At 47.3% G+C, this 26,030-nt stretch overlaps 1 protein-coding gene across 2 annotated transcripts; it reads right to left on the bottom strand.

Annotated features, from left to right (window-relative positions):
* On the bottom strand, positions 1-24,544 carry TMEM201 (transmembrane protein 201). 2 transcript variants are annotated; one of them, XM_075839288.1, is made up of 11 exons: positions 24,362-24,544; positions 18,788-18,908; positions 16,888-17,082; positions 14,434-14,610; positions 13,739-14,085; positions 13,167-13,370; positions 4,587-4,804; positions 2,406-2,477; positions 1,877-2,155; positions 1,428-1,562; positions 1-442 (listed from the first exon to the last, which is right to left on the bottom strand). In XM_075839288.1, exons 1-11 carry the CDS (start codon positions 24,451-24,453, stop codon positions 348-350), a joined length of 1,935 nt encoding a protein of 644 aa, XP_075695403.1. In that variant the 5' UTR covers positions 24,454-24,544; the 3' UTR covers positions 1-347. The 2 variants fall into 2 exon arrangements, with proteins under 2 accessions (XP_075695403.1, XP_075695404.1); XM_075839289.1 differs by having other exon boundaries at positions 2-442; positions 1,898-2,155.
* Between the last annotated feature and the right edge of the window lie 1,486 nt (positions 24,545-26,030).

Genomic DNA, 26,030 nt, shown 5'->3' with positions numbered 1-26,030 from the left:
TTTTAAACAATTTTTTTTGTATTCGGAAACAATGAGGTAAGACGGACAAACACAAATACAACAAAATTATTTACAGGTCACTGAGCGGCAGTGAATAAAATCCATCTGCTCCACCGAGACGCAGCCGCCTCCATCCGTCGTGGTCAACAGCAGCTTCACGGTGAAGCCCACAGGGTGGAGCGGGCTGAACGCCCCAAGTCTAGTGAGATAGAACAAATTGGAGTAGTCAGGTCCCCCGTGTACAGGAGAGAGCACCAGTGATGGGCGACACCAGGAACGAAAACGTCCAAATGATCAGGCAGCATCAGGATCGGGAGCACCAGGTGAACGGAGAACGGCCGATGAGGTCACAGGAGTTTTTCGTAGAAGAAGACAATCAACACTAGGTTCATGGTGAAGCTCAAAGTCAAGAAGACGCCGGTCAGCGACATCCCGCCACAACCTGGGGGTAAAGCAGAGGAAATAACGACGGGATCGGGAGATGGCGTCTTATACGGTGGAGTTACAGGACCTCATTGTCCGTCTTAGCACCTAGACCTAAGTGGCAGATCACACTCGGTGACCCCCTTTTTACACATGTTGGGGGTGTATTTACATATGCCGGATTTGTGGCTTTGTTTTGGTCACAATTTACGCAATGGCGAACCAAGCCGGCATATTACGTGCGGTTTTGCTGTGCTGCACATCCGCAGCGTAATACAGTATCTGCATAGTCAATGAGATTCCAGGAAATCCCATGTACACGCTGCAGTATCTTTCGGGACCTGCGGTGCGTTTTTGGGAATTCGCAGCATGTAAATTTATCTTGCGTTTCCGCTTGCGAATTGTATCTGCCTAGTGCGGTGAAGAAAAATTTTTTTTTTAAAAAAACATCGCACCAAAACCTGCAGCATGAAAACACGTCAGAAACCGCATCGAAACGTAAAAACCGCACCGAACACCGCATTTAAAAATGCACTAGTAGGTGCGGTTTTTACCTGCGAACTGCGGTGGTTTTGATGCGTATTTTCCGCAGCAAAATACGCAACTTGTGCATTTAGGCTAAATAAAGCTTTTTTCTAAACTACAGGCGGTTTTGTTGAGTTTACGTTTTTTTGACGCGTTTTGTGCGCACTTTCTGCACTTTTTTTTAGCGTAATTAGGACTCTATGAATTAGGCTATGCGTTAAAACTGCGTCGTAACGGCGTGCTTTCCCATGGTCAGTGTGAAGCTTATATCAGGTTTTACTTGACGCGTGTCAAATACACGTCGTGTGAACAGGGCCTTAGGGAGATACGGGAATTTAACGGTGTGTCCCGTGACCTGTACCCGGCAGCGAAACGTGCTCGCGTCCTATAAATAAGAGGCAAGAAACGTCCTGGCGCCCCGGGGTGAGACGTCGGCGTATATTTGCATTAACTCGCAGCGGTTGGGAGCAGCCACTCACTTCTCCACTTGGGTGAAGTTTCCAGGAACGCCGTGGTGGAGTCCACCTGACATGCGGAAGAATGAGAGGAGTTGTCCTTCTTGGGAGTGCGATTACTGGAAACACTTCCGGCTTCTGTCATAATCTTCATGGTGTCTGAAAAGGGAAATGAATAAGAACAGGGTGCACCAATCAGCAAAGAGGACACACAGCGGACGGAGGATGATGATGAAGTAGTAGTAGTATAGGGGTTTGTCCAGCCTTGAGATTATATATATATATAAGAGGATAATTAGGGGGTAGAAGGGGGTTTAACTACATGGCCCCGTGCCAATGCCCCCTATCCAATATTACAGCGGTCACGTCTGATCAGGGTTGTAGTACCAGGATATTGGACATTCGCTCTACAACAATTGATTACAAGGAGACATTTCCGTCCAATAACAGAGGTGATTGATTCATATACTTGCCCCAAGAAACCAGAAACGCACTTTGGGTAAACTTGGGCGTTATCTCGTGGGAGCAGAGACTGCTGTCGGGGTGATACACCTCATCATAGCCGGGCCGGGTCGGCACCCTGTTCAGAGAAAGGCCGAGTTTTCGTCCTTGTAAGTTAAGGCGAGCGGGGCTGATTAGCGGTCGCCGGTGAAGCAACGACCCGCAGCTGGAAGTGGCAGAACCAGCCACCGATGGGGTCGGAGATGGCAGAGGCGAAAATGCGCAGCTTCCAGACAGCATGGAAAAATAATCTAAAGAGCGCAGAAAAAGAGAGAGAGAGAGAGAGAGAGCGCTTCCATTAATGGGGATATTTATTTTTAGGTATATCTGTATCTGGGAAAGCTGGGTAATAACCAATATGGCTGCCATTGTCACTTCCGACTGCCACCACCCAGCTTTCCCAGAAGCAGATATAACCAGCAAACTGCATTTTTGGCATACAGACAGAATATGAAGAAAGAATTAAGTCCACGTCTCATACGTCCTGCCAGCTTGTCTTACCCGATCCAGGAGATTCTTTGTGCACCGAGGACCGAGAAGCCGGACGGCTCCCGCTGAAGAGGTATCCAGAATCTAAAAAAAAAAACAAACAAATACATACAAGTCATCACCGTTCATAATATCTATATACAGCCGCATCATCGGGTTCCCACGTAGCGTAGAAACTGCGGCATTTCTGCAACAGAAAGTCTAGAAAAACGCTGGTAAATCTGGCACAGAAACCCGCACCAAATAGTTTTCCTGCTTATTGCTGCGGTTTTTTACCTGCGGATTTAGTGCTAAACATTGGTTATAAGCAAAGTATACCTGCACCTGCGGATTTCCAGCGGTTTTTACTGCGTTTCCACTGCATAAACCGTGTAAAAACGGCAACAACATAAATCTGTTGCAGAATTTCTGCTCCCCATTGAAGTCTATGGGCCAAACACGCAGCCTCTCCGCACAGAACATGCAGAATAAATTAACATGCTGCGGAACTGAAAAACGCACCGCAGAACATTTTCCGCACGACTTTTGTGCGTTTTTTTTTCCCGCAGCGTGGGCATGAGATTTTTTTAAATCTTCCACTTTGCTGCTACTGTAAATGCTGCGGAATTTCCACACAAAGTTCCATTGCAGAAATTCCGCAGCATTTACGCTACGTCGGAACCCGGGCTTAAGGTCCTCAAAGTGAAGGATCATTTTGGAGCCATTAGGGAATTGCCTGATGAGCAATTTTCGAACGTAATAGAAAGGTCCAGCGACAACTTAAGGAATGTGAACCGTTGCTGGACGACAGGCGAATCCTTCTCTGGATGTAACCGTGCAGTCACTACATGGTTAACAGTCCTTCCTGTTTCTTAAGTGGTCCCTGCGCATACCAGACATTCCATCCAATCAAACTGCAGAACAAGCCCTGGACGGGCCCCGGGGGCCAGGACAAGGCGGATTATTACTGGCGTCCACACTCAGGTTAGAGAGAAGTGGAAGAAAACACGTTGATGCTGAACAATGGAGGAGAAGGAGTTAATTACATCGGGGAAATCAGTCTCCCCCTCCCCCATTTGAGGCACCTCTCCCATGATGCTTTGCAGCCAGCTGATATCAAGACAGCTGCACTGAGTCCTACTAGCTACAGGCATGGATATATGAGACGTATGTTACACATGTATTACATAACTATATACTGCTTGACTTAAAGGGTTAATTTGTTGCCCACTGAATAAACCCCCAAAGTGGCAATTTTAGGGGCCAAAAGATGGCGTTTGCTATATTATGCGGTATGTGCTGGTGATTGGCTAAGAGGGCTCACATGACGCAGCTTATAATTGAAGTCTATGGTGCAGGCGGAGCAGCTGCACACAACTCTCTTATGATTGGCCAAGAGTGCTGAGTAATGGGCAGATTGTCCTATTTGCACCCAATGGGTCAAGGGGGCATTTAGTGGGTCTATAGTCTCCTGTATTGTGCCCAGGCTTCAGGACAACTTCACAAAACACATGGAGCATTTATATCCTTAGGCCGTGTTCACACTGTGCTAAAAAAAAACAGGCACGTAAACTTGTCAAAAACCCTAGCATTTTTGATGTGTATTCGTTGCGTTTTTTTGTGCGCTCTCTCGGTGCTTTGTTTTAGCGCGTGATTAGGACTCCCCTGGACTATGGGAATTAGATGTGTTTTACACGCCAAAGAATTGCCCTGACACTTTTTTTTTACACAGCGCGTTCTTTTAAATACGCTTGCATAAAAATACGCATCGTGCGCAGCAAAATACGCATCGTGCGCAGCAAAATACGCGTTAAAAAAAAACCCCATTAAGCTTCCCATTCAAATCAATGGGAAAGCGCAGTTAGTACATACAACGCGTTTATTTAAAAAAAAAAAAAAAAAAAAGCGTTGTGGAAAAAAAAGCAGCATGCCAAATGTTCCCAATGGGAGTCTTAACCGCGCGCCAAAAAACATGCAAAAAGTGCACACAGAACACGTCAAGAACGCCTGTATTTTAAAAAGCGCGTCACGAGAGACGCAAGCGTATCAGACTTTTACACGTTGTTTTTTGTGGGCAGTGTGAACATGTCCTAACAATGCATAAAACGCGTCACATACACGCCGTGTGAACAGGGCCTTACTCCTCCATTGATACAGTCTACATACCAATAAGCCCCCAAATATTTCATTTCAAATCTAAAAGGAATAGCTTACCTGCCCGTGCCAGGGAGGGGATGGTGCCAAGAGAAAGGGCACGGTTCAGACGTCCGGGCAGAGACGAGGGTGAAGCTTTGCGTTCAGAGCGATAGGTTGGTTGGCTCAGCAGATGGAGGAGACCGGGTGGCGTGGACAGCAATGGAGTGGGCTGGTCTGGAAGGACTATACTGCTGTTCATGCGTCCGAATGAAGACACCGGGTCACCAGAGAGATATCTGCAGAAGGAAGGAGGACGCTCAACAAATGGGCAAAGCTGAATAATGCAAGGAGGGCGAGTGTTCCCATTAAAGAGGACGGGTCACCTCTCCTGACAAGTCTGTGTTTAGTACATACTTGTATTCCCCATGAAATAACAATTCTGGAACACATTTTCTCAGAACGGTGTATTTCCTCTGTTATTCCTCCTAGAAATGTATGAATAAATTGACAACTGGGTGTTACAATTTCCCTTGTCAACACAGTCATCACTGATAGGACAGGGTCAGGCTATGTGGAGACACACCCCTAACTGGGAACACCCAGTTGTCAATTTATTCATACATTTCTAGGAGGAATAATAGAGGAACGGCACAATGTAGAGTTCTAAGAAAAGATTCTCCAGATTTGTTATTTCACGGGGAATACAATAATTTACTAAACCCGGCATGTCAGGAGAGGCAGGTCCTAGGATTTTAAGGTTTTATATAAATAAAGCCCAAACCATTGTATTTAATAAAAAAAAAAAAAAAGGGTTCTGCAACTTTCATGTTTCAATACATCACAATTAAAGTTATTTGATGGTTGTCAGTGAATGGAAACTTTCTTGTAAACATCCCTGGGATGTAAATCCTGCAGGCCTACTCCACGAGCCACATAATTCAAGTGAGCAGCTGGATATGTGCTGCCGTTTGTTACTATGTATCGGTGCAGGTAACAAGTACCAGTCTGGACTGTTTAGCACATAGAGGATTGACTAGGCTGGATACAATTGTAGCAATCCCTCAGCTATGAGAAGTATTAAGTTATGGTGGGTTTTTCAGCTCTGGATGTATGCTCTCATTCACCAACAGCAAGCAGAGTTCTTTAAAAATAATAATGAGTAAATGAAGTATAAAGCGCATAAGGTTTAATTTTACAGATTTAATTTTCTAAACGAATTAAATGACAGTCACGAGCGGATAGAGAATAATAATAGGGCTGGTAAATGATACGAGACGCCAGACAGTGTCAGATGTCGTCCCCTACCCGGCACCTGTTCCCAGCAGCTGACCCGTCCTCAACAAAAGGCCTTTGGATCTTCTGGACTGCGGCTGGTGGGCGGCTGCCTGGCCACATCCACATTCGTGGGTCTTAGAGATTAAGCACATGTGCCACGTACAACTGCGGCTGCAAGAAATCGCCCCTCAGTAAGGATGGAAACCAGGTCACAGCATGTGATCGAGGTCAGCGCCTCCCCGGACTAATATAGGACTGAAGGCAAATGCATGTGAACGCAAGAAGTTATTAGGACTAATGCACACAGCAAATCCAGAATGCCTACCAGACTGTAATATGGGCACTGTGGGCACTCGGAGGCCGCTGTATGGCTGATCAGGTCACATGCAGTTCCTGTAAACCCCATTCAGATGCACGGAACAGTCACAGAAATTTCTGCAACAAATATGCCACGTGTGAACAACCCCTAAACCGTCCTGATCATATCCAACTGACACACTGTAACGAGCCCTGCACCTCTCTACTGGACATTAGGAAAGATATTCAGCCTCTGGATGTACACAAGAATTTTTCCATTCACTGCAGAGATTTTGAAAATGAAGAATTGTAATAAAGTATATTAGAAAGTAGAACGGTTCATTACACGGAGTCTGTCAAGTGCTTTACGGCTACGAAGCGAATACCAGCACCGGGTAGGGGGTATATAAACAAGCGCAAATTTTGCATCCGCAGATGGTAAACTCTCCAGCTCCTTCATGGCTCCAGCAGCGCACGCGCTAGATTTCAGTGCCGGCCGGTGGAGCTGTCCATCAAGACCATGGCGGGAGGAGCTAGGGAGGTATTACTCACCAGAACCGGAAAATTTGCATGCTCATTTGCATATGCGATCAAGGTTTCATTTTTCTGCACTGCGATAAGTTCATAGGCGGCTGATAAAATATGTTTGCACGTGTTTAAGTCCCCTAGGTGGCGCTGGTATTCGCTTAGTAGCCATAAAGCATCGAACAGACTCCCCAATCCCTTTAGATTAACACGGCCGCCCCTATACATTGAATATAATAATTTACAATATGAACGCATTCTACCAAACAGGTTGGTTTTCTTAACCCTATGATTGCACAATTCACCTCTTCTCCACATTTGTGTATTCATCTTCATCCAACCTGGGATTTATAGAATTTATAGTGTTAGGGTCAAGATAAACAGGGGAGACACTTATGCTCGGTGCCGAGTTGGAGAATGACAGCTCAGAGTGTACGGGCAAAGCAAGCAGTGATGGTACGAGCAGAGTACAATTGACTCCTATAAACTGGTTTTGCGTTTTACCGTGCGCTGAGCGGTAATATTTCCCATATCCTTCCACAAGGTTTTGCAACATTATCCGTGTGACAGAAGATCCGCTGCAGGTTCAGGCTGGTTTTATGTACAATGTGTTAACGGACCGTGTGAAGGGCCCCATGAAAAAAACAGGACCTGTCCTATTTTTGTCCCTTTTCACAGATCCCTCAATAGACTCAAGTCTATGAGGGATCCGTGAAAACTGGTGCGAATCGGATGTGGAAAAACGGCCGTTTTTTTCACAGCCAATTCCGCACACATCTATCTGAATAGAGCCTTAAAGGGGTATTCCCACCTCAAACATTTATAGATTATCCAGAGTATGCCATAAATGCCCGATAGGCATGGGACCAACACCTATTGAAGAACAGGGGTACCATCACCACAGCCGCTTCCCCCTACATTGACATCTATGGGGAAAGTAGCCGGCTGTCACAGGACCCCCATTCTTCCGATAGTGGAGGCTTTCAGGGTATCCACAGGATATGCCATATATGTTGAAAGTGGGAATACCCCTTTAAATTCTGGGAGACCAGACCGATACTTGTGCCATGCAATGCCAGGCTACGCTGTTTATTACTGCAATGGCCAATTTTCTACTTATTTTGCGGCTGCAGTCGTTGTGGTTTGCGATGCGTCTCCATGGAGTATGAGGACACAAGTCTCCGTCTACACCCCATAGAAGCCATGAGTGAATGAACAGCGACAAACATGAAAATGGAACAGAAAGCGAGAAGCCCCCGCCCCCCTCCCCCGTATCAGCGACACAGCCCCCGCCCCCCCTCCCCCGTATCAGCGACACAGCCCCCGCCCCCCCTCCCCCGTATCAGCGACACAGCCCCCCTCCCCTCCCCCGTATCAGCGACACACGTTCTATATGAAAGCACGGCTAGTGGAGTCAGGTAATCGGCTTTCCGGCCATTTATTGAAAATAAAATCTTCTGCAGATATAAGCAGCGAGTACAGAAAAGTCACAGCACATCACAAAAGAACAAGAAAAATAAATCAGGTACAGCAGAAGCACGAGCATCACATGAGCGGACGGCAGCCGGGGAGGAAGCGGAGGCACAAACCAACATGGATCTTACAGAACGGAACAGGAGCGGGGGACATAAGAGGTGGTGCAGCAGATCAGAGGTCACCCCCATTAACAGACTGAAGTGGGGTCACAGCTTCCTAGTGATCCTACAGGCCGACTCTACTCCGTCATTAACCAGCCTGACCAATCACTAGGCCACCATAATACTAATAAGGGGCTGTTCACCTCTGCGTTGGACTCTGTCCCCGTCCTGGCAGAAATTACCGGAAACGATAGCGGAACATGCTGCGCTATTTTGGTAAAATCGGCGGACACCCAGACGGATCACATTAAATTCAATGGGTAACGTCAGCCGCCGGTGATTTCTGTGTTGCAATGGAACCGTTGCGCCCGGCATTCCCTTGTTCTGCTCCTTTGATGGAGCAGAACGGGAAGCCTTGATGCAGATGTGAACAGGGCCTAAGTCTTAAAGCGGTTTTCCCATATTGGACAATTATGATAAATCCACATGATATGCCATAAATGTCCGATAGGTGAGGGCCCCCTAAACCCCGTTCTAGATTACTCGGGTCCGCTGCCACATCCTGGTTAGGTGGTCAGGAATTACAGAAACAGCAGAGCTCACTGAGCTACGCTGTTTCCGTAACTCCCATAGAAGCGAATGGGAGTTCTGAGAACAGCGTAGCACGGCGAGCTACGCTGTTTCCATAGCTACCGAGTTCCGGAAACAAAGTAGCTCGCCGTGCTACACTGTTTCAGTAACTCCCAGTCACTTCCATGGGAGTTACGGAAACAGCATACCTCAGTGAGCTCGGCTGTTTCTGTAACTCCTGACCACCTAACCAGGATGTCGCCGGGAGGCAGCGGAGCAGAGTAAGCTAGAACTGGGTTTAGGGGCAGCATTTTAGTGGTACATGCAGGTCCCAGAGGTGGGACCCGCATCCATCAGACTTATGACATATCCTGTGGATATGCCATAGTTGTCCAAGATGGGAAAACCCCTTTAACAGGTGGGCATGGGCGCAAGATATTTACAGGGATGAGATACACATGGGCCATAAGTATTTGATGTTTTTGCTTTTTATATCCCACAACTTGCTGAATCTTCAAGGAAATCGTCTTTAAGGCATTCGCTATGTAACCCTTTGAAAACAACTTATTTTTTTTAATAAAAAACAATGTATCCGTAGGTTTGGTGCAACTTTGTAATTACTTTTTATTAAAAAGATTTTGACTTTGAGATACAGCTGCTTTGTAAACTGTATATAGAGCAGCTTTATCTTGCGGAGACCAGAATCCTTCAGGTCAGCGGCACTGCCACGGGTTCAGCGACAACGGGTCCGACACGCAGGATCGAGCTGTAACCGATCACATCCGAGTTCATAGCTTAGATATGAAGTATAACAGGAGGATCCTGCGTGACCCGCTGTCGCTGAACCCGTCAGTACCGCTGACCTGAAGGATTCGCAAGATACAGCTGCTCTATATACACGATACAAAGCAGCTGTATCTCAAAAAGTTACAATAATTCTTAATAAAATGTAATTACAAAGTTGCACCAATCACACAGATATACAATTTTATATAAATAAAAAATATAATAATTGTTTCAAAAGGTCTAAAATAGACTAAGCCATTGGCTTTTAAAAGGGCCATACAGACATCACTGTACAGCAGGGTATCTACAAATATACACACACATTTCCAAATTGGCAATTTAGGGGCTCTTTAACAGATGCGAAAACAATCTATAGCAGCTCTATTGGGACAATGTGTTGACACGTTAAATTTAAAGGGCCAGTCTCCCTTTAGAGCAATGATTGGTGGGTATTACGATCTTGATTTATTTCACACGACTTCTGCCAATGGAGCCGTCTGGTAGACAAATTAGACATTAAGCAGAAGGACCTCCTGCCGACCCTCATATTGTACGGCGCACCAAGAATAAATAAGATAAATAGTTAATAAAAGTAAAATCACAACAGGCCTTCTACCTACCTCCGGCCTTGACGGGATGAAAGAATTAGTGCGTTCATTGGGCTCTGTTCACATTTGGAGCCGCCACTGCAAATTTACCGGGAGGAACAGCAGCGGCAGAACCGCGACAGACCCCATTGTATGTCAATAGGGTCCGTTGGGCAGCGCTGCTCCGGCGCTGCATTGTAAAAGGAAGCCACAACGCAGATGTGAACAGAGCCGTAAATCGTTGTGTTTAAATTATGCACAGGTCAAAAAAAAGACAAAAACCACTATACGTTATGTATTAATATTAAAAACTTCACCCTTGTACTATAGAAGGATCTGCAAAAACTGTGACCGGGAGCCATGCTGCCAAACGCGCCTTGATGGGGTAAGAACTGGAAGTTCACACAGGGGGTTACAGTTGTAAGTTGGGACTACAAGTCTCAGCAAGCCAATTACTTTAAGGATAGCTACACCTTTTATTTAAAGGGGACCTGTCCGCTCTCCTGCCACGTCCGTTTTAGTAACAGTTCCCAATAAAATAACAATTCTGGAGCAACTTTTCTTAGAACTCTGTTGTGTCGCCCCCGGTTATTCCTCCTGGAAATGTATGAATAAATTGACAACTTGACATTACTATTCCCCTTGTCAAAACGGTGTGTTCCTACACGGATACTGTCCAATTACACGCTCTATTTACAAGGGGAACATTAACAGCTAATTGTCAATGTAGTTATTTCTTTCCTCAGTTATTCCTCCTGGAAATGCATAACAATTGGGTGTTAACGCTCCCTATGTAAATAGGGCGTGTGACTGGACAGTAGCAGTGTGTAGGGTAATGTCCAGTTGTCAATTTAGTCATACATTTCCAGGAGGAATAACAGAGGAATGACAACACAGGCTAGATCCACGTATTCCATTTTAATGCAGTTTTTTTTTTTTTTGCCAGAAGTGAATACAAAAGGGAGTAAAAGTGTAGAGGAAAGATTTATATTTCTCCTTTCACTTTGTATCCACCTCTTACTTTGGCTTAATAAAATGCTCCAAAATGGCATGTGTGAATCTAGCTTTATAAGAACAAATATTTACTAAAACATATCATGGGAGCGGGCAGATCCTCTTAAAGGGCACCCACTAAATAGCCCCCTTAACCCTCTGATAGGATTACACAGTGTAAATGAGGGAGCCTGAGCAGTCTCGGCCAATCAAAAGTTATATAATGCTCCAGGACGCTGTCCAAAAGCCACATTTTTTTTATTTTTGGACAGTTTCTTTTTAACATTTCATAATAGTAGTGTACTGTAAACTTCCGCATGAAGACTGACCCCTACAGGCAATAGGACGGTACTGCACCTCATTATTGTACGTTTACACTTCTCATTAACAAGAAGTAACAATCAAATTATTAATACGATGCCGGTTATTATAATTTACTACACTCTATAACTAATCACAAAAATATTATATAAAACGGAAGTCACTGATAAGATTCAGATCATTTAATCATGAGAAATTGAGCACCTACGAAGTCAATACCTTCAATTTATCACATATTCAGCACCAAGACCGGACTGCGTTCATAACTTTCATTTTCCAGACAACTGGAAACTTTAGATCTAGATACCCAATAATCCAGCATCCCATTGCCCAAACAGTTGCTGGATTATAGGAATTATACGGTCGTTTCTATTTTTTATTAAAAATATTTTTACACAATTTAGGCAAAGAAACAAAAAGTGGTTGTACGGGATTAAAAAAAAAAAAAAAACCTCTCGAAAACAGCGCCACCTCTGTTCATGGGTTGGATCTGGCATTGCAGCTCTAATGAAGTGAATTGGGCGGAGCTGCAATACCATACAAAACCTGTGGACAGATGTGGTGCTGTTTTTGTAACAAAGTAGCCATGTTTTACGAATCCTGTACAACCCCTTGAAAACCGAACCATTTTAGTAGTTAAATACCAAAATTTTTTTTTCTTTTTTGTCTCACGGCATGTCGGTGGTCATTTTTAATTTACAGTCGATCTAGTTGTATTGAGCCGTGTTTTTTGCGGTACTAGTTGTACTTTCTTTTGGTACCACAGTTGGATACATAGATCAGGGATTCATTTATATTTTGATGGGAGATGCAAGAAAATTCGGTTTTTCCGTATCACAGACAGACGACCTAGGGTTCTTATATGTACCCTGGCCTGTCCACTCACGTATGGTATGGGTAAAATCTATCACGATGACGCGATTAAAGGGGAATCCCCACTTTCCCTTGTATGATGCGGCATACCATCGGTTAAACCGATCTTTGTTGATAGAGCTGGGCCACAGATGTGTATTACAGCCGCAGTCCTGCTACTGACCGCGCGGGTACAGCGCCCACGGGATCAGAGTGCTGTAATAGTATGACGCAGGTCTCCTGTGGACTCCTGCCTGTGCCATAATAGAACGCTGCGGGGCCTCAAGGGTTAATCCTTTCTCCAGATAAGCCCCCCCATACACATTAGACTAATGGTTCTACGTCAAGGCTTCCAGTTCATACTTTTAACAAGATGTATAACATGGCACTGCCATCGGCGTTGCACCATAAACATCAATATAGTGTTATATAAGAGTTATACTTACGTTTTCTTAAAGGGGAAAAGTTTACAAAATTCACAACGAAGCACCCCATAAAAAGCAAAAATAAAATAAAAAATATTCCCCATTGTTAGAAGAAACGGCCAGTGTGTTGTTACAAAGCCTTTTCTTGCATCTGTAAGTACCAACATTTCCTTATCGTGGGCCCCTATATGATCTGCCACAGAGGACAATCTATAAGAGATTAGTATGTCTGTAGTGACAGATTCTGTACGTAGTGCGACCGGCGGCTACCAATTGGCTACAATGACCTCATGAAGCCAAAAGGAAGAGACCAAGAAGTAAAGGAAGGACCACAAGACCTGTTGTACTTGCAGATGGCATAGAAAGAAGATAAAAGGGTCCTGCAGAGACTCAATAGTAATGTGATAGGACATTCTCTCCGGTCCCACGGCTCACTGTTCTGGCTCTGACCTTCGAGGACGCTGTCTCCGCTGACCAATTGTTTTCTTTGTTGCCATTGCAGATGTGAGACCAAGCAGGCAACACAAGGAGGTGGTGCCAAGCTTCACTGTATCCATCCAGCTCGGAGAGTCCTTCAAAAGATATACCTCAGATAGATAGAGTCCTGTCACTAGGACCCAGAGGAATGAGGCAAATGCGTCAACACGCCGCATCCTAAAATATAATAAAAAGTCATATATAATAAAAGCATAAAATACATTCTGTAAAAAAAAGATTTGTCATTATACACAAGAGAAAGTAATAAAAACTACTTAGGGCCAATGTTAGCACCCATTGCGGTACCCAAAATTGAACTAAAAATTAAAGAGACAAACTTTTTTGTTACCCAATATATCTAGCAGAGGGAGCATGTGTATGCAGTAATGGTCTTATATCCAATGCTCATTTTATGGCAACTGTGCCTTAGTGGTTAGAATTAATCCATAACAAATGTTCTGACTACGACAACAATTGAGACGCATAACAAAGGGTGGAGGATCACAGGTATTACTGAAAAAGTATAGTTACTCAAAAGAACTGACCTAGTACGTCCAGCAATGAACATGGCGAAGACACAAGTCAAGAGGCCGAGAAACGCTAAGCCGATCTGATTGTTTCGTCCAAAGTGCCAAGCCTCGTTCAGGTTTTCCAGTGTACGTTCTGGTAGAACGCCAATGACCCTATCGATGAAAGACGGCCTCCCAACATCTCCCGGCTGAGACTCATTAGTGGGCTTAGTTGCTAAATTTGAGTCTTTAACGGAGAGGGAGAATAGGTCCCCCGTACCCAACTGCGCCACCAACACCAGGAACGCGCAACTCAAGAATGCAAGGCAGCGGAGGAGAATGACCTTGGTAGGAATCTGAATAAATGAGGAATTTGAAGAGTTCTGCAAGAAAACAAAAACGATAAGGATTAGAGCTCATCCATTACTGCGATTACACTCTTCACAACCAGGAGGAGCAGAGAAGATCAGGGACTTCAAGTTTCTCGCCACTTCCTTAGCAGCAGACACAAGAAGATGTGAGACGACCCGTGCTTACTGGACCATAGATACTATACAGCCCGCGTACATGTAGTGCACAATCGGCGGAGGATTTCACATAGAAAATGCTCATAAATGGAGTAATACAAGTATATTAAGGAATTGCTCTTCATGCAATTTCCCAACACTGAAACGCCTGTACAATGATATTTATTGCTGGACTATGAAGCATTTGGCGGAGCCTGTACCCACCTGTATACACCCTGTATCCTGCTCTCGACGCTTGAATTGCTGGTTCAGCATAATGGCCCTCAGCTGCCTGTTCTGGTATTTGATATAACAGTCTATGGCGGTTTGGCACGGCCGGCAGAGCTTATACATCTGCTCCAGGTGGTGTTTATAGACCTCAATCTCCTCATCGTATCGGTCCTGTGAAAAAGAAGGGAATAAAAACCACAACGAGTGACCTTCGGGACTCCCAGAAGTTTACACCGTCCGTACAGTCACTTTAAAGTTGCAATAATATACATGATGGACTTAAAAGTAAGACTTCTTAATCTAATTCGATTCCAATATCCTGTGCCGATTCATTTCTTAAAGTGGTATTCGAGATTTATGGTATAGCCACAGAATAGGCCATAAATGTCCAATAGGTACGGGCCCCAGAGGGGGTACCCGCTTCTATCTCTTGAACAGAGACCCCTGTCCTACATTTTCTCGTTCCCTTTTACTTCTATAGGAATTCTGGAAACATCTTAACGACACCAGCAAAGTCGTTACCAAAAAAAAAAAACGCGTCAGAAAATAGGACGGGGGTCAGAGGGCCCCGTTCTAGAGATAGGTGCAGATCCCAGAGGAGAGAACCGCATCCTGAGGATACGTCAAAAATTTCCGAGATGGGGAAACCGCTTCAAGGGTACGAACAGACGCAGCGGTTCAGGGAAGATACACCGCATACGTCCTGAACACCGCAGGGTATGCCGTCCGAAACCCCACACCACACTGTTTTTTCGGGCGTAAATTCCGTTGCATAAATTATTGCAAACTTACCCGCTCCCTCCTCCCTAGATTACGTTGCAGGACATGTGACCGCTGCAGCCTGCGATTGGCTGCAGCGGTCACATGGCCTGCAACCTCATCCAGGGAGGCCATACTGGAGAACAACTCTGGGTAAGTATATCTTTATTTTTATTTCTTTTTTTCTAACTTGCGTTTTTTTGCGGTGGAATCGCTGTGATTCCGCAGCAAATGTCGCAACACGCACTTTGTTGCGGGTTTAAACGCCCTGTTCAATTCAATGGGAAAACCTGCAACGGAAGAGCTGCGAACACGTACCATTAATTTACGAAACCAAACCGCAGGTCAATTTATGTGCATTTTTTCGGCGGCATTTTTCCGCAGCGTGGGGGGGGGGGGGGGGCCACGACAAGATTTGTTGAAATCTCACGCACAATGCTGCAACTGTAATACGCTGATTTTCCACAATGGAATCCGTTTCATAAAATCTGCAGTGTTTATGCGGTGTGTGTTCGTACCCTAATAAACCATTATTAGCACTTGGAGCTGTTTTTCTGATACAGAGCTCCAAATCCCCCGCATAGAGAAAGAGGTTTATGCTAAACATGAATGCCACCACTAGAGGGCGCTTACTGCACATTAAAGAGGCTCTGTCACCAGATTTTGCAGCCCCTATCTGCTATTGCAGCAGATAGGCGCTGCAATGTAGATTACAGTAACGTTTTTATTTTTAAAAAACGAGCATTTTTGGCCAAGTTATGACCATTTTTGTAGTTATGCAAATGAGGCTTGCAAAAGTCCAAGTGGGTGTGTTTAAAAGTAAAAGTCCAAGTGGGCGTGTATTATGTGTGTACATCGGGGCGTTTTTAATACTTTTACTAGCTGGGCGTTCTGACGAGAAGTATCATCCACTTCTCTTCAGAACGCCCAGCTTCTGCCAGTGCAGACACAGCCGTGTTCTCGAGAGATCACACTGTGACGTCACTCACAGGTCCTGCATCGTGTCAGACGAGCGAGGACACATCGGCACCAGAGGCTACAGTTGATTCTGCAGCAGCATCGGCGTTAGCAGGTAAGTCGATGTAGCTACTTACCTGCAAACGCTGGTGCTGCTGCAGAATCAACTGTAGCCTCTGGTGCCGACACGATGCAGGACCTGTGAGTGACGTCACAGTGTGATCTCTCGAGAACACGGCTGTGTCTGCACTGCCAGAAGCTGGGCGTTCTGAAGAGAAGTGGATGATACTTCTCGTCAGAACGCCCAGCTAGTAAAAGTATTCAAAACGCCCCGATGTACGCACATAATACACGCCCACTTGGACTTTTACTTTTAAACACACCCACTTGGACTTTTGCAAGCCTCATTTGCATAACTACAAAAATGGTCATAACTTGGCCAAAAATGCTCGTTTTTTAAAAATAAAAACGTTACTGTAATCTACATTGCAGCGCCGATCTGCTGCAATAGCAGATAGGGGTTGCAAAATCTGGTGACAGAGCCTCTTTAACATTGAACTCAATAACAGACCAGACTGAGTGAGCTCCCTCTAGTGGGGACTGCAGGAAGGCAGAATGTTATATTTTATATCTATGTACGAGCATTTGGAGCTATGTATCAGCAAAGCCGACCTCCGACCGCTAGAAAGATTAAAAAGGACAACATTTCAGCCCTAAAATCTTCTCACCCACCTCTTCTCTGGGTAAGAACGTCGCCAGCTGCTTGATCTTGGTGCTCTGATTATTGTTACACTTCCTACAAAGCAGCGTCGCACAGTTCACCCATTGCTGCGGCTTCGTAGCTTCTGCGATCGTGCTACCAGCAGACACCAAATGGTTTAGATGTTCGCTGTGTTGTGCCGGAATAGGTTTATTGTAGTCACCATTCTGTAATCAGACGAAAAAAGGATCAGACTAATTTATTTTGTTTATAGGTTACACCAGTTTCAAGATCTCTGCTTGCTGTCAGCGAATGTTTACAACCAGAAGCTGAAAAACGAAATAGGCCTAATACTTCTCACAGCAGAGTCTGTGTTACAATTGTATCTAGCCAAGTCAATCCTCTGTAAGGCCCTGTTCACACTGACTTTTTTTGCCTTAGAACTCCTTCAGGATTTTTAAGGCAGATTTTGAACCATTTGTACGTATTTTTCTGCGTTTTTTTCACAGCGCATGAAGTTAACACGCCATTTTTACCATACGGTGAGAGCTGTAAAAAACAAAACCCCCAAAAGATTAGGGAATCAGTTTTTTTTTCTATCTAACCCCTCAAAGAATTTTCCCCCAGTTTCCCAATACATTATATGGTGCAATAAACGGTGTCATGAAAAATTGTACAACTCGCGCTGCAAAAATCAAGCCCTCATATGGCAATATCGATGGAAAAACACAAAGAGGAGGAAAAAAAAAAAAAAAAAAAAGCCATGGCTTTTGGAAGGTGGGGGAGGAAAAAATGAAAACAAAAATTAAGAGAAGGCAGAGGGAAGAGAGTAAGGCTACGTTCACACGCTTAGCAAAAAAAGTCTGCAAATACGGAGCGGGTTTCAAGCGAAAACTGCTCCTGATTTTCAGACGTTTTTTAAGCCACTCGCGTGTTTCGCTGCGTTTTTGGAGAGGTTTTTCTATGGCGTCAATGAAAAACGGCTCAAGAAGCGACATGCACTTTTTCGCAGGCGTTTTTTAAAAACGTCCGGATAAAAAAACGCCCCGTCGGAACAGAACGCTGTTTATCCCATTGAAATCAATGCGCAGATGTTTGGAGGCGTTCTGCAGCGTAGCATTGTAGCTGCCGTGCCACCACCCTGTTTGGTGCGCTTGTCAAATGGTTACTGGCCGCACGTTGTTGCGGGTAAAACGGCTGTGCGGCCATTAACGAGTACACCCTTTATGGCCACATAATTTTGCATGTAAAAAGCCATTTTACCTGCAACAATGGGCGGTCATTAACCAAAAATTGGACAGACCCTTATAAGACTGCAGCGCCCTCTGTTTACAGCTCAGCCGCCGGCACTCGATGCTCCTCTATTAATCCTCTCTGGTAATTACAACAAAGCCACATAAGCAGCTTCACGGCTGTCATTGCCAGGACCAAGAATAAATAACTCCTAAGGAAAACACTGCAAGAAGTAAAGGGGTGCTAGAAATTATTAACGAGGCGCCGGGGGAGAGACAGGGTGCAACTTTCTAATACACCCCTTATCCTAATTCTGCCTCCTCATATCCCCCCCCCCCCCTCTACGAGGACAGACAGACCGGCAGCGCGACAGACCGGCAGCGCGACAGACCGGCAGCGCGACAGACAGGCTTCTCTGTCGGACCGTCTATGCATTAAATAAATGACAGCAGGAAAAGTGAGTGACCAGATTAGGATTTCCCCGACGATAATAGACGATCGCCCAGGTCAGACAAGCCAGAACGTCACGACCAGCTCATTGCCACACCAGCTTGGTTAAAAGCTGCAGCCCCCTCAATCTCAGAATCGTGGGGGTCCCAGGGGTCGGACCCTAAATGAACAGAACTGGCCCTTTAAGCCACCGCTTCATTAGCCCAGCCATACACGGACATCACAGATCACACGGCCGCCACCTCTCACCTCTTGGAAGCCGTTGTACTGCTCACAGATGGGGCAGTCCCAGCAGTTTCGGTTGCCATACGGCACCAGTGTGTTCTGGCTGCAGAACCAGCAGTTCACCTTCATGTGTGTCGGAGGTTTCCTGCAAGAGAAAAAAAACAAAACATCAGAAATCTCCGCCACGAGGGATCGGTTACACTCATCTGGGGCTGAGCGTCTCCATAGACGGCATCATTCTCCTATTTATCACTTTGATATTGAGGAACTATCATCAGGCTAGGTCATTAATATCTGAGCGGTAGGGGTCCGACTCCCGGCACCCCCTCTGACCAGCTGGTTGAAGGGGCCGCGACCCCCATTGAGTGCTGCTGCCTCTTTATAGCTACCAGGCAAAGCACCACACATTGAAGAGCAAGCAACCCAAGCCAGGCGCCAGCTGCGGATTTCAAGGTGCATTGGTTCTCCCTAGCTCTGGGGTCCGGTCAGTGCTGGAGAAAGGAGAGGGGGGGGGGGTCTCCCTGACCACTGGCAATCCCAAAGACAGTAATGCACCCCAGCGGAGGTAAAGAAAAGTTTTCCAATTCTTCTCTCTTCATCCCTCTAAGGCCCTGTTCACACGGAGTTTTTTTGACACGTTTTTTGACGCGGAAAACGCGTCGGAAAACCCGCCAAAAACGACCCAAAATGGCTCCCATTGATTTCAATGGGAGACGGAGGCGTTTTTTTACCGCGAGTAAAAAAAACGCCTCGCGGCAAAAAGAAGGGACATGACCCTTCTTGATGCGGTTTCCGCGTCCAAAACCGCATTGAAAGCAATGGGGACACGTCAAAAAACACCTCAAACTAGTGAGGTGTTTTCTGACGAGTATATTGCCGAGAGTTTTGCAGGAGTCGTCTCCTGCTGCTAGTCCAGCCCAGCAAGGGGCTGTCATTTCCTGTCTGCTCGTGGAGGCTGAAAAACATCGTGGACAGAAAACCGAAGTCCTGCATCCAAATACAAGTAAGTGCAATTGCTCCTATGTTCCATACATGCTATACATGTATGGAGCTGTGCATTTATTTTTTTTTTCAAATTTTTTTTTAGATTTTTTTTTTCAATTTTTTTATTTTTAATTTTGTTATGCAGCTGTTCATGTATGTCATCTCTTTTTTTTTTTTTTTTTTTTTTTAACATTTCAGGAACAGAAATGACGACAGCAGAGGTGTACCACCGAATGGACATTGATGTTGGGAAATTGATTCAAGAAGTAAGTATACTTTTTTTTTTTTAATGTGGGCCTGTTCACATCAGCGTGGTTTCCGCTGAGGGGTTCCGTCGGTGCTTTCAGTCAGGGGAACCCCTCAACGGAAAGGCAAGTGTGAAGTGGTGACAGATCCGTTGCTAATGGTTTCTGTTTGTCCCCGTTGTGCAAAGGGTTCTGTCGTTTCGACTGAACCAATACCGCAGTGTAGGGAATCCCATTAGCAACGGATCCATCAGCATTGAAGTCAATGATGATGCAAACAGAAAACAATGTTTTTTTTTAATGTGGGCCTGTTCACATCAGCGTGGTTTCTGCTGAGGGGTTCCGTCGGTGCTTTCAGTCAGGGGAACCCCTCAACGGAAAGGCAAGTGTGAAGTAAGTTCCGTTTGCATCACCATTCATTTCAATGGTGACAGATCCGTTGACAGAAGGATGTCAGGCTGGGTTCACACGACCATGTTACGTCCGTAATGTACGGAACGTATTTCAGCCGGAAGACCCGGACCGAAGACAGTGCAGGGAGCCGGGCTCCTAGCATCATAGTGATGTACGACGCTAGGAGTCCCTGCCTCACAACTGTCCCGTACTGTAATCATGATTACAGTACGGGACAGTAGTTCCACGCAGAGGCAGGGACTCCTAGCGTCGTACATCACTATGATGCTAGGAGCCCGGCTCCCTGCACTGTCTTCGGTCCGGGTCTTCCGTTCCGTACATTATGGACGTAACATGGTTGTGTGAACCCAGCCTCATGCGTGTGAAAACCTCGGCAAAAACAGCCTGAAAAACCGCCTGGAAAACCGCCTCAAAAACCACGTCAAAAACCACATCAAACATGAAAACCTCCAGGGTCAGTTTTTACAGGAGGAATTTTCCTCCTGCAAAAAACTCCGTGTGAACAGGGCCTAAGGTTCTCTTCCGGCTTCGCATCTGCCACAAAGCAGGCAAGTACGGACCGTAAGGTTTATCAGAGGTGCAGCCAGAAGACCACACACAAGTAACGGCTTTAAAAAGTTCCAGTCCCCTCTCCTGACGTGTCTGTTTTAGTAAATAATTGTATTCTCCATTAAATAAAACTGGAGAATCTCTTCTTAGAACTCTGTGTTGTGCCGTTCCTCTGTTATTCCGCCTAGAAATGTATGAATAAGAGGACAACTGGGTGTTACTAGTTGGGGGTGTGACTACACAGTCTGACACTGTCCAATCAGTACGGCCAGAGTGAGACTAGGGACACGCCCCTTTGACACAGAACATAAGACACATTCAGTTGTCAATTTATTCACACATTTCTAGGAGGAATAACAGAGGAACGGCACAACACAGAGTTCTGAGAAAAGATGCTCCAGAATTGTTATTTCCTGGGGGATACAAGTATTTACTAAAATAGAAATGTTGGGAGAGGCCCTTTATATGAAAAAAAATTTACACAATGGACTTCAATGGCATCACCCTTGGAAACAGACAGCGATTGAGCTCCACCCCATTGTCAGCCATGTGGCCAAACAGCTGAGCTGTAGCCATGTAATTGTCACCTGAGCTGCCACACTGTAACAGAAAACCAGCAGAATTCTAAACATAACTCGCAATCAGTACGAAATACAGAGAATGTATGTATGTTTTGTGTGTGGCACGCCCGGTGGCGCTTTCCTGTAAGTTCACACAGAGTTTTTTTGCAGGAGGAAAATTCCATTTGAGATTTTGAGGCAGATTTTGACCTTCCTGCACGCCGTTTGCCGCTATTTTCGTGGCGTTTTTCGCTCGCGCCGATTGAGTGCTACGGGCAAAAAAACTCAGCGAAATACGCTTTTTCTGTCTCCCATTGATGTCAATGGGAGGTCAGAGGCGTGATCGCGTGAAGACAGGGCATGTCCCTTCTTTCGCTCGTGGGAGAAAACCGCCCCCGCCTCCCATTGAAATCAATGGGAGGCATTTTCGGACGGTTTTTGCTGAGCAGTTTCCACGCCAAAAAACTTGTCAAAATACTCTGTGTGAACAGGGCCTAAGAGCGACCCCCTAAAAAAACTGACGCACTTTCTGCCAGACACTTGTGCAGCAGCAACTGTTCCACCAACGTCCCGGCGAACGGATGGCGGAACAAACAAAAGAGACTTTGTCAGGACGTCCCCGGCAGCTGGAAAGTGCAAACAACGGAGGCGACACAGATGCCCAGAAGCTGCCAGGTCCGAGACGTGCCGTCCTCCAGTCTAGTGCCCAGGTCAGGGGTGGGAGGGGGAAGGAATTTCTTATCCCCCAGATATAGAAAATGAACAGCGCCCCCAGAACCAAGTTACCCTGTCCTGTGCCCAGCTGTGAAGAGGCGCGAGGGGGAGACGGGCGGACATAACCGATACATAACCGGGATTACAACACGAAAGACAACACGAAAGACAACCGGCAGCAAATAACAGCGCACCCCCGCATAATCACCACGCACCCCCCACCACCGCGCTCCCACCACATAACCGCACACCCCTCACCTCCCATCACAGCGCACCCCCCACCACCGCCGCGCTCCCCTACATAACCCCCCCACCACCACCGCGCACTGTGTTGTTGTGGTATGTGGGGTGCACTGTGTTGTTGTGGTCAGGGTGGGGGGGTATGTGGGGTGCACTGTGTTGTTGTTGTGGTCAGGGTGGGGGGGGTATGTGGGGTGCACTGTGTTGTTGTTGTGGTCAGGGTGGGGGGGGTATGTGGGGTGCACTGTGTTGTTGTGGTCAGGGTGGGGGGTATGTGGGGTGCACTGTGTTGTTGTGGTGGTCAGGGTGGGAGGGTATGTGGGGTGCACTGTGTTGTGGTGGTCAGGGTGGGAGGGTATGTGGGGTGCACTGTGTTGTGGTGGTCAGGGTGGGGGGGGGTATGTGGGGTGCACTGTGTTGTGGTGGTCAGGGTGGGGGGGGGTATGTGGGGTGCACTGTGTTGTGGTGGTCAGGGTGGGGGGGTATGTGGGGTGCACTGTGTTGTGGTGGTCAGGGTGGGGGGGTATGTGGGGTGCACTGTGTTGTGGTGGTCAGGGTGGGGTGGTATGTGGGGTGCACTGTGTTGTTGTTGTGGTCAGGGTGGGGGGGGTATGTGGGGTGCACTGTGTTGTTGCTGTGGTCAGGGTGGGGGGGTATGTGGGGTGCACTGTGTTGTTGTGGTGGTCAGGGTGGGAGGGTATGTGGGGTGCACTGTGTTGTGGTGGTCAGGGTGGGAGGGTATGTGGGGTGCACTGTGTTGTGGTGGTCAGGGTGGGGGGGGGGTATGTGGGGTGCACTGTGTTGTGGTGGTCAGGGTGGGGGGTATGTGGGGTGCACTGTGTTGTGGTGGTCAGGGTGGGGGGGGGTATGTGGGGTGCACTGTGTTGTGGTGGTCAGGGTGGGAGGGTATGTGGGGTGCACTGTGTTGTGGTGGTCAGGGTGGGGGGTATGTGGGGTGCACTGTGTTGTTGTGGTCAGGGTGGGGTGGTATGTGGGGTGCACTGTGTTGTGGTGCTCCGGGTGGGGGGTATGTGGGGTGCACTGTGTTGTGGTGGTCAGGGTGGGGTGGTATGTGGGGTGCACTGTGTTGTTGTTGTGGTCAGGGTGGGGGGGGGGGGTATGTGGGGTGCACTGTGTTGTTGTTGTGGTCAGGGTGGGGGGTATGTGGGGTGCACTGTGTTGTGGTGGTCAGGGTGGGGGGGTATGTGGGGTGCACTGTGTTGTTGTGGTGGTCAGGGTGTGGGGGTATGTGGGGTGCACTGTGTTGTTGTTGTGGTCAGGGTGGGGGGGTATGTGGGGTGCACTGTGTTGTTGTGGTGGTCAGGGTGGGGGGTATGTGGGGTGCACTGTGTTGTGGTGGTCAGGGTGGGGGGTATGTGGGGTGCACTGTGTTGTGGTGGTCAGGGTGGGGGGGTATGTGGGGTGCACTGTGTTGTTGTGGTGGTCAGGGTGGGGGGGGTATGTGGGGTGCACTGTGTTGTTGTGGTCAGGGTGGGGGGTATGTGGGGTGCCCTGTGTTGTTGTGGTGGTCAGTGTGGGGGGTATGTGGGGTGCACTGTGTTGTGGTCAGGGTGGGGGGTATGTGGGGTGCCCTGTGTTGTTGTGGTGGTCAGGGTGGGGGGTATGTGGGGTGCACTGTGTTGTGGTCAGGGTGGGGGGGTATGTGGGGTGCACTGTGTTGTGGTGGTGGTCAGGGTGGGGGGGGGGCATTATACAGTGACGCCCACCCGGCGGGTCATATGGGGACACTCCCCTCAGCTCATGGAGGACGGGGTCACACCAGGGCCTGTGCTCGCCAGAGTCGGGCAGTAGCTGCCATTGCTCCGGCACTGCCTGGGTTAATATCCCCTCCCCCACACATAACAAAGCCCCCGGCCCTGTCCTCCCCTCACCTCCGAAGCAGCCTGTAGAGCAGCAGCCCGGTAGCCCCGGCGGTGGCGGTCAGGCCGGCCAGGGGCAGCAGCAGCGCGGTCCTGTCCTCCATGCGGCGCCGGATCTCCTGGACCTTCCTCTCCGGTGTTTCGCGCTGTCTGTGCCCCGTCCCCCGTCAGTCAACCAATAACACGGCTCCGTCTACTAACTCGGACATCGAACCACGCCTACCTCCACGGCGCGACCAATCACAAGGGCGTTAACGGCGTTAGTGGGTGGGGTTATAACTTGGCGCACACGTGGGCGGCCCCGTTCTCCGGGGGCGTTAGTCGTGAAAGGCCGAGATCGTGCGGGGATCCGGGAGGGGGCTGGTGATTCACGGGGTCGTGCTGGGCTCGGCTGACTCATCCACAGGGACAGGGGATTCCCTGGCACGGCAATGGTTAATAAACATTGGTTTGTGGGTAATTACCATAAATTCCAATACTCCGGAATGAATGGAACAGACTGTGTGCCGGATTATCAAATGTGCTGGTAAAGGCAGAGGAAGAAAGAAAATCAAATACCATCTGCTGTTGCCTCCTAATACTGCAGATCACTGTGCCGGATTATCAGATGCCGAGTTAATGGAATTCCAGTGGTCCGTTCATTTACGGTATAAATCCTTGTGACCGCGGGGAACCATATTTCTGGGATGTCAACGCATGGAAGCTGAAGACGTGACGACCAAATTCGCTGTCATAAGGTCGCGTTGGTTTGCAATCAAAAGTGGTGCTTGATTGCCATGTCATATGCGTTTAGTCGCGTGACCTCTTCTGCCAGTCTAACATTGATTCAAATGATTGGTTACTCGCTATTTACGCCATGCAACATTCTCATTCGGTTCTATGCAAGCGAAAAATAAAAAGATGCGCAGGTCACATGACACTGGCGCCAATCCATGCCCATAGCCCAAGCCTTAAAGGGGAACTTCACTATAATCCCCAATAGCAAAGTCTCCGCTCCGTAAATGTCTCTGCGCCGCTGATCAGAACATTCCAGACACAACGATAATTGTCAGAAGACGCGCGTGGTGGAGTTCCCCTTTAAGAGGCCCCCAATAATTGACCCACATGAGGCGATGCTATCAATGTTCTTATGGCCCTTTAAGACCGGGAGGGGGAGGTCTCGCTGCTGAGCGCCTCGACAATCCTAATGCAACGCCATTGACGCATTGCAAATCCTCCTTGTCCATTGTTCGCACTGGTCACCTGCGCTACTCGTGCGGTTTGGCGCGGCTATTGAAGGCGTTATCCGATTTTATGCACAAAAATCGTATGTGTTCCAAGATCTCTGTTTAAGTTCAGTGAATGGAAACCTTGTTAAGAGGCTGTCCCAGGTGACTAGGAGACAGAAAGAGAGAGAAACTGTAAGGGCTTGTTTACACGAGCGTGATATACGTCCGCGCAGACAGTCCGTGAGTTTTGCTCAGCGTGAGTCCGCTGCGAAAAACTCACATGTCATGTCCTATATTTGTGCGTTGTTCGCGCATCACGCACCCATTGAAGTCAATGGGTGCGTGAAAATCACGCATGCCGCACCGAAGCACTTCCGTGGGACGCACGTGATTCGCGCAACAGCTGTCAAACTCTGAATGTAAACAGAATTGCACCACGTGCTTTTCTGTTTACAAACATCCAAACGGAGTGT

This window comes from Rhinoderma darwinii, chromosome 10 (assembly GCF_050947455.1).
Source record: "Rhinoderma darwinii isolate aRhiDar2 chromosome 10, aRhiDar2.hap1, whole genome shotgun sequence".
Classification (NCBI taxonomy): Eukaryota; Metazoa; Chordata; class Amphibia; order Anura; family Rhinodermatidae; genus Rhinoderma; species Rhinoderma darwinii.
The sequence above is the reverse complement of the archived record's forward strand: the minus strand, read 5'-3'. Positions and strand labels throughout refer to the sequence as shown.

Coding starts and splice junctions, on each gene's coding strand:
- TMEM201 (XM_075839288.1), bottom strand. CDS start 24,453: ATGGAGGACAGGACCGCGCTGCTGCTGCCCCTGGCCGGCCTGACCGCC. Junction 18,909..24,361: donor CTCTACAGGCTGCTTCGGAG/GTGAGGGGAGGA, acceptor TTTCTCTTGCAG/GAAACCTCCGACACACATGA. Junction 14,086..14,433: donor AGGATACAGGGTGTATACAG/GTGGGTACAGGC, acceptor GTTTTCTTGCAG/AACTCTTCAAATTCCTCATT.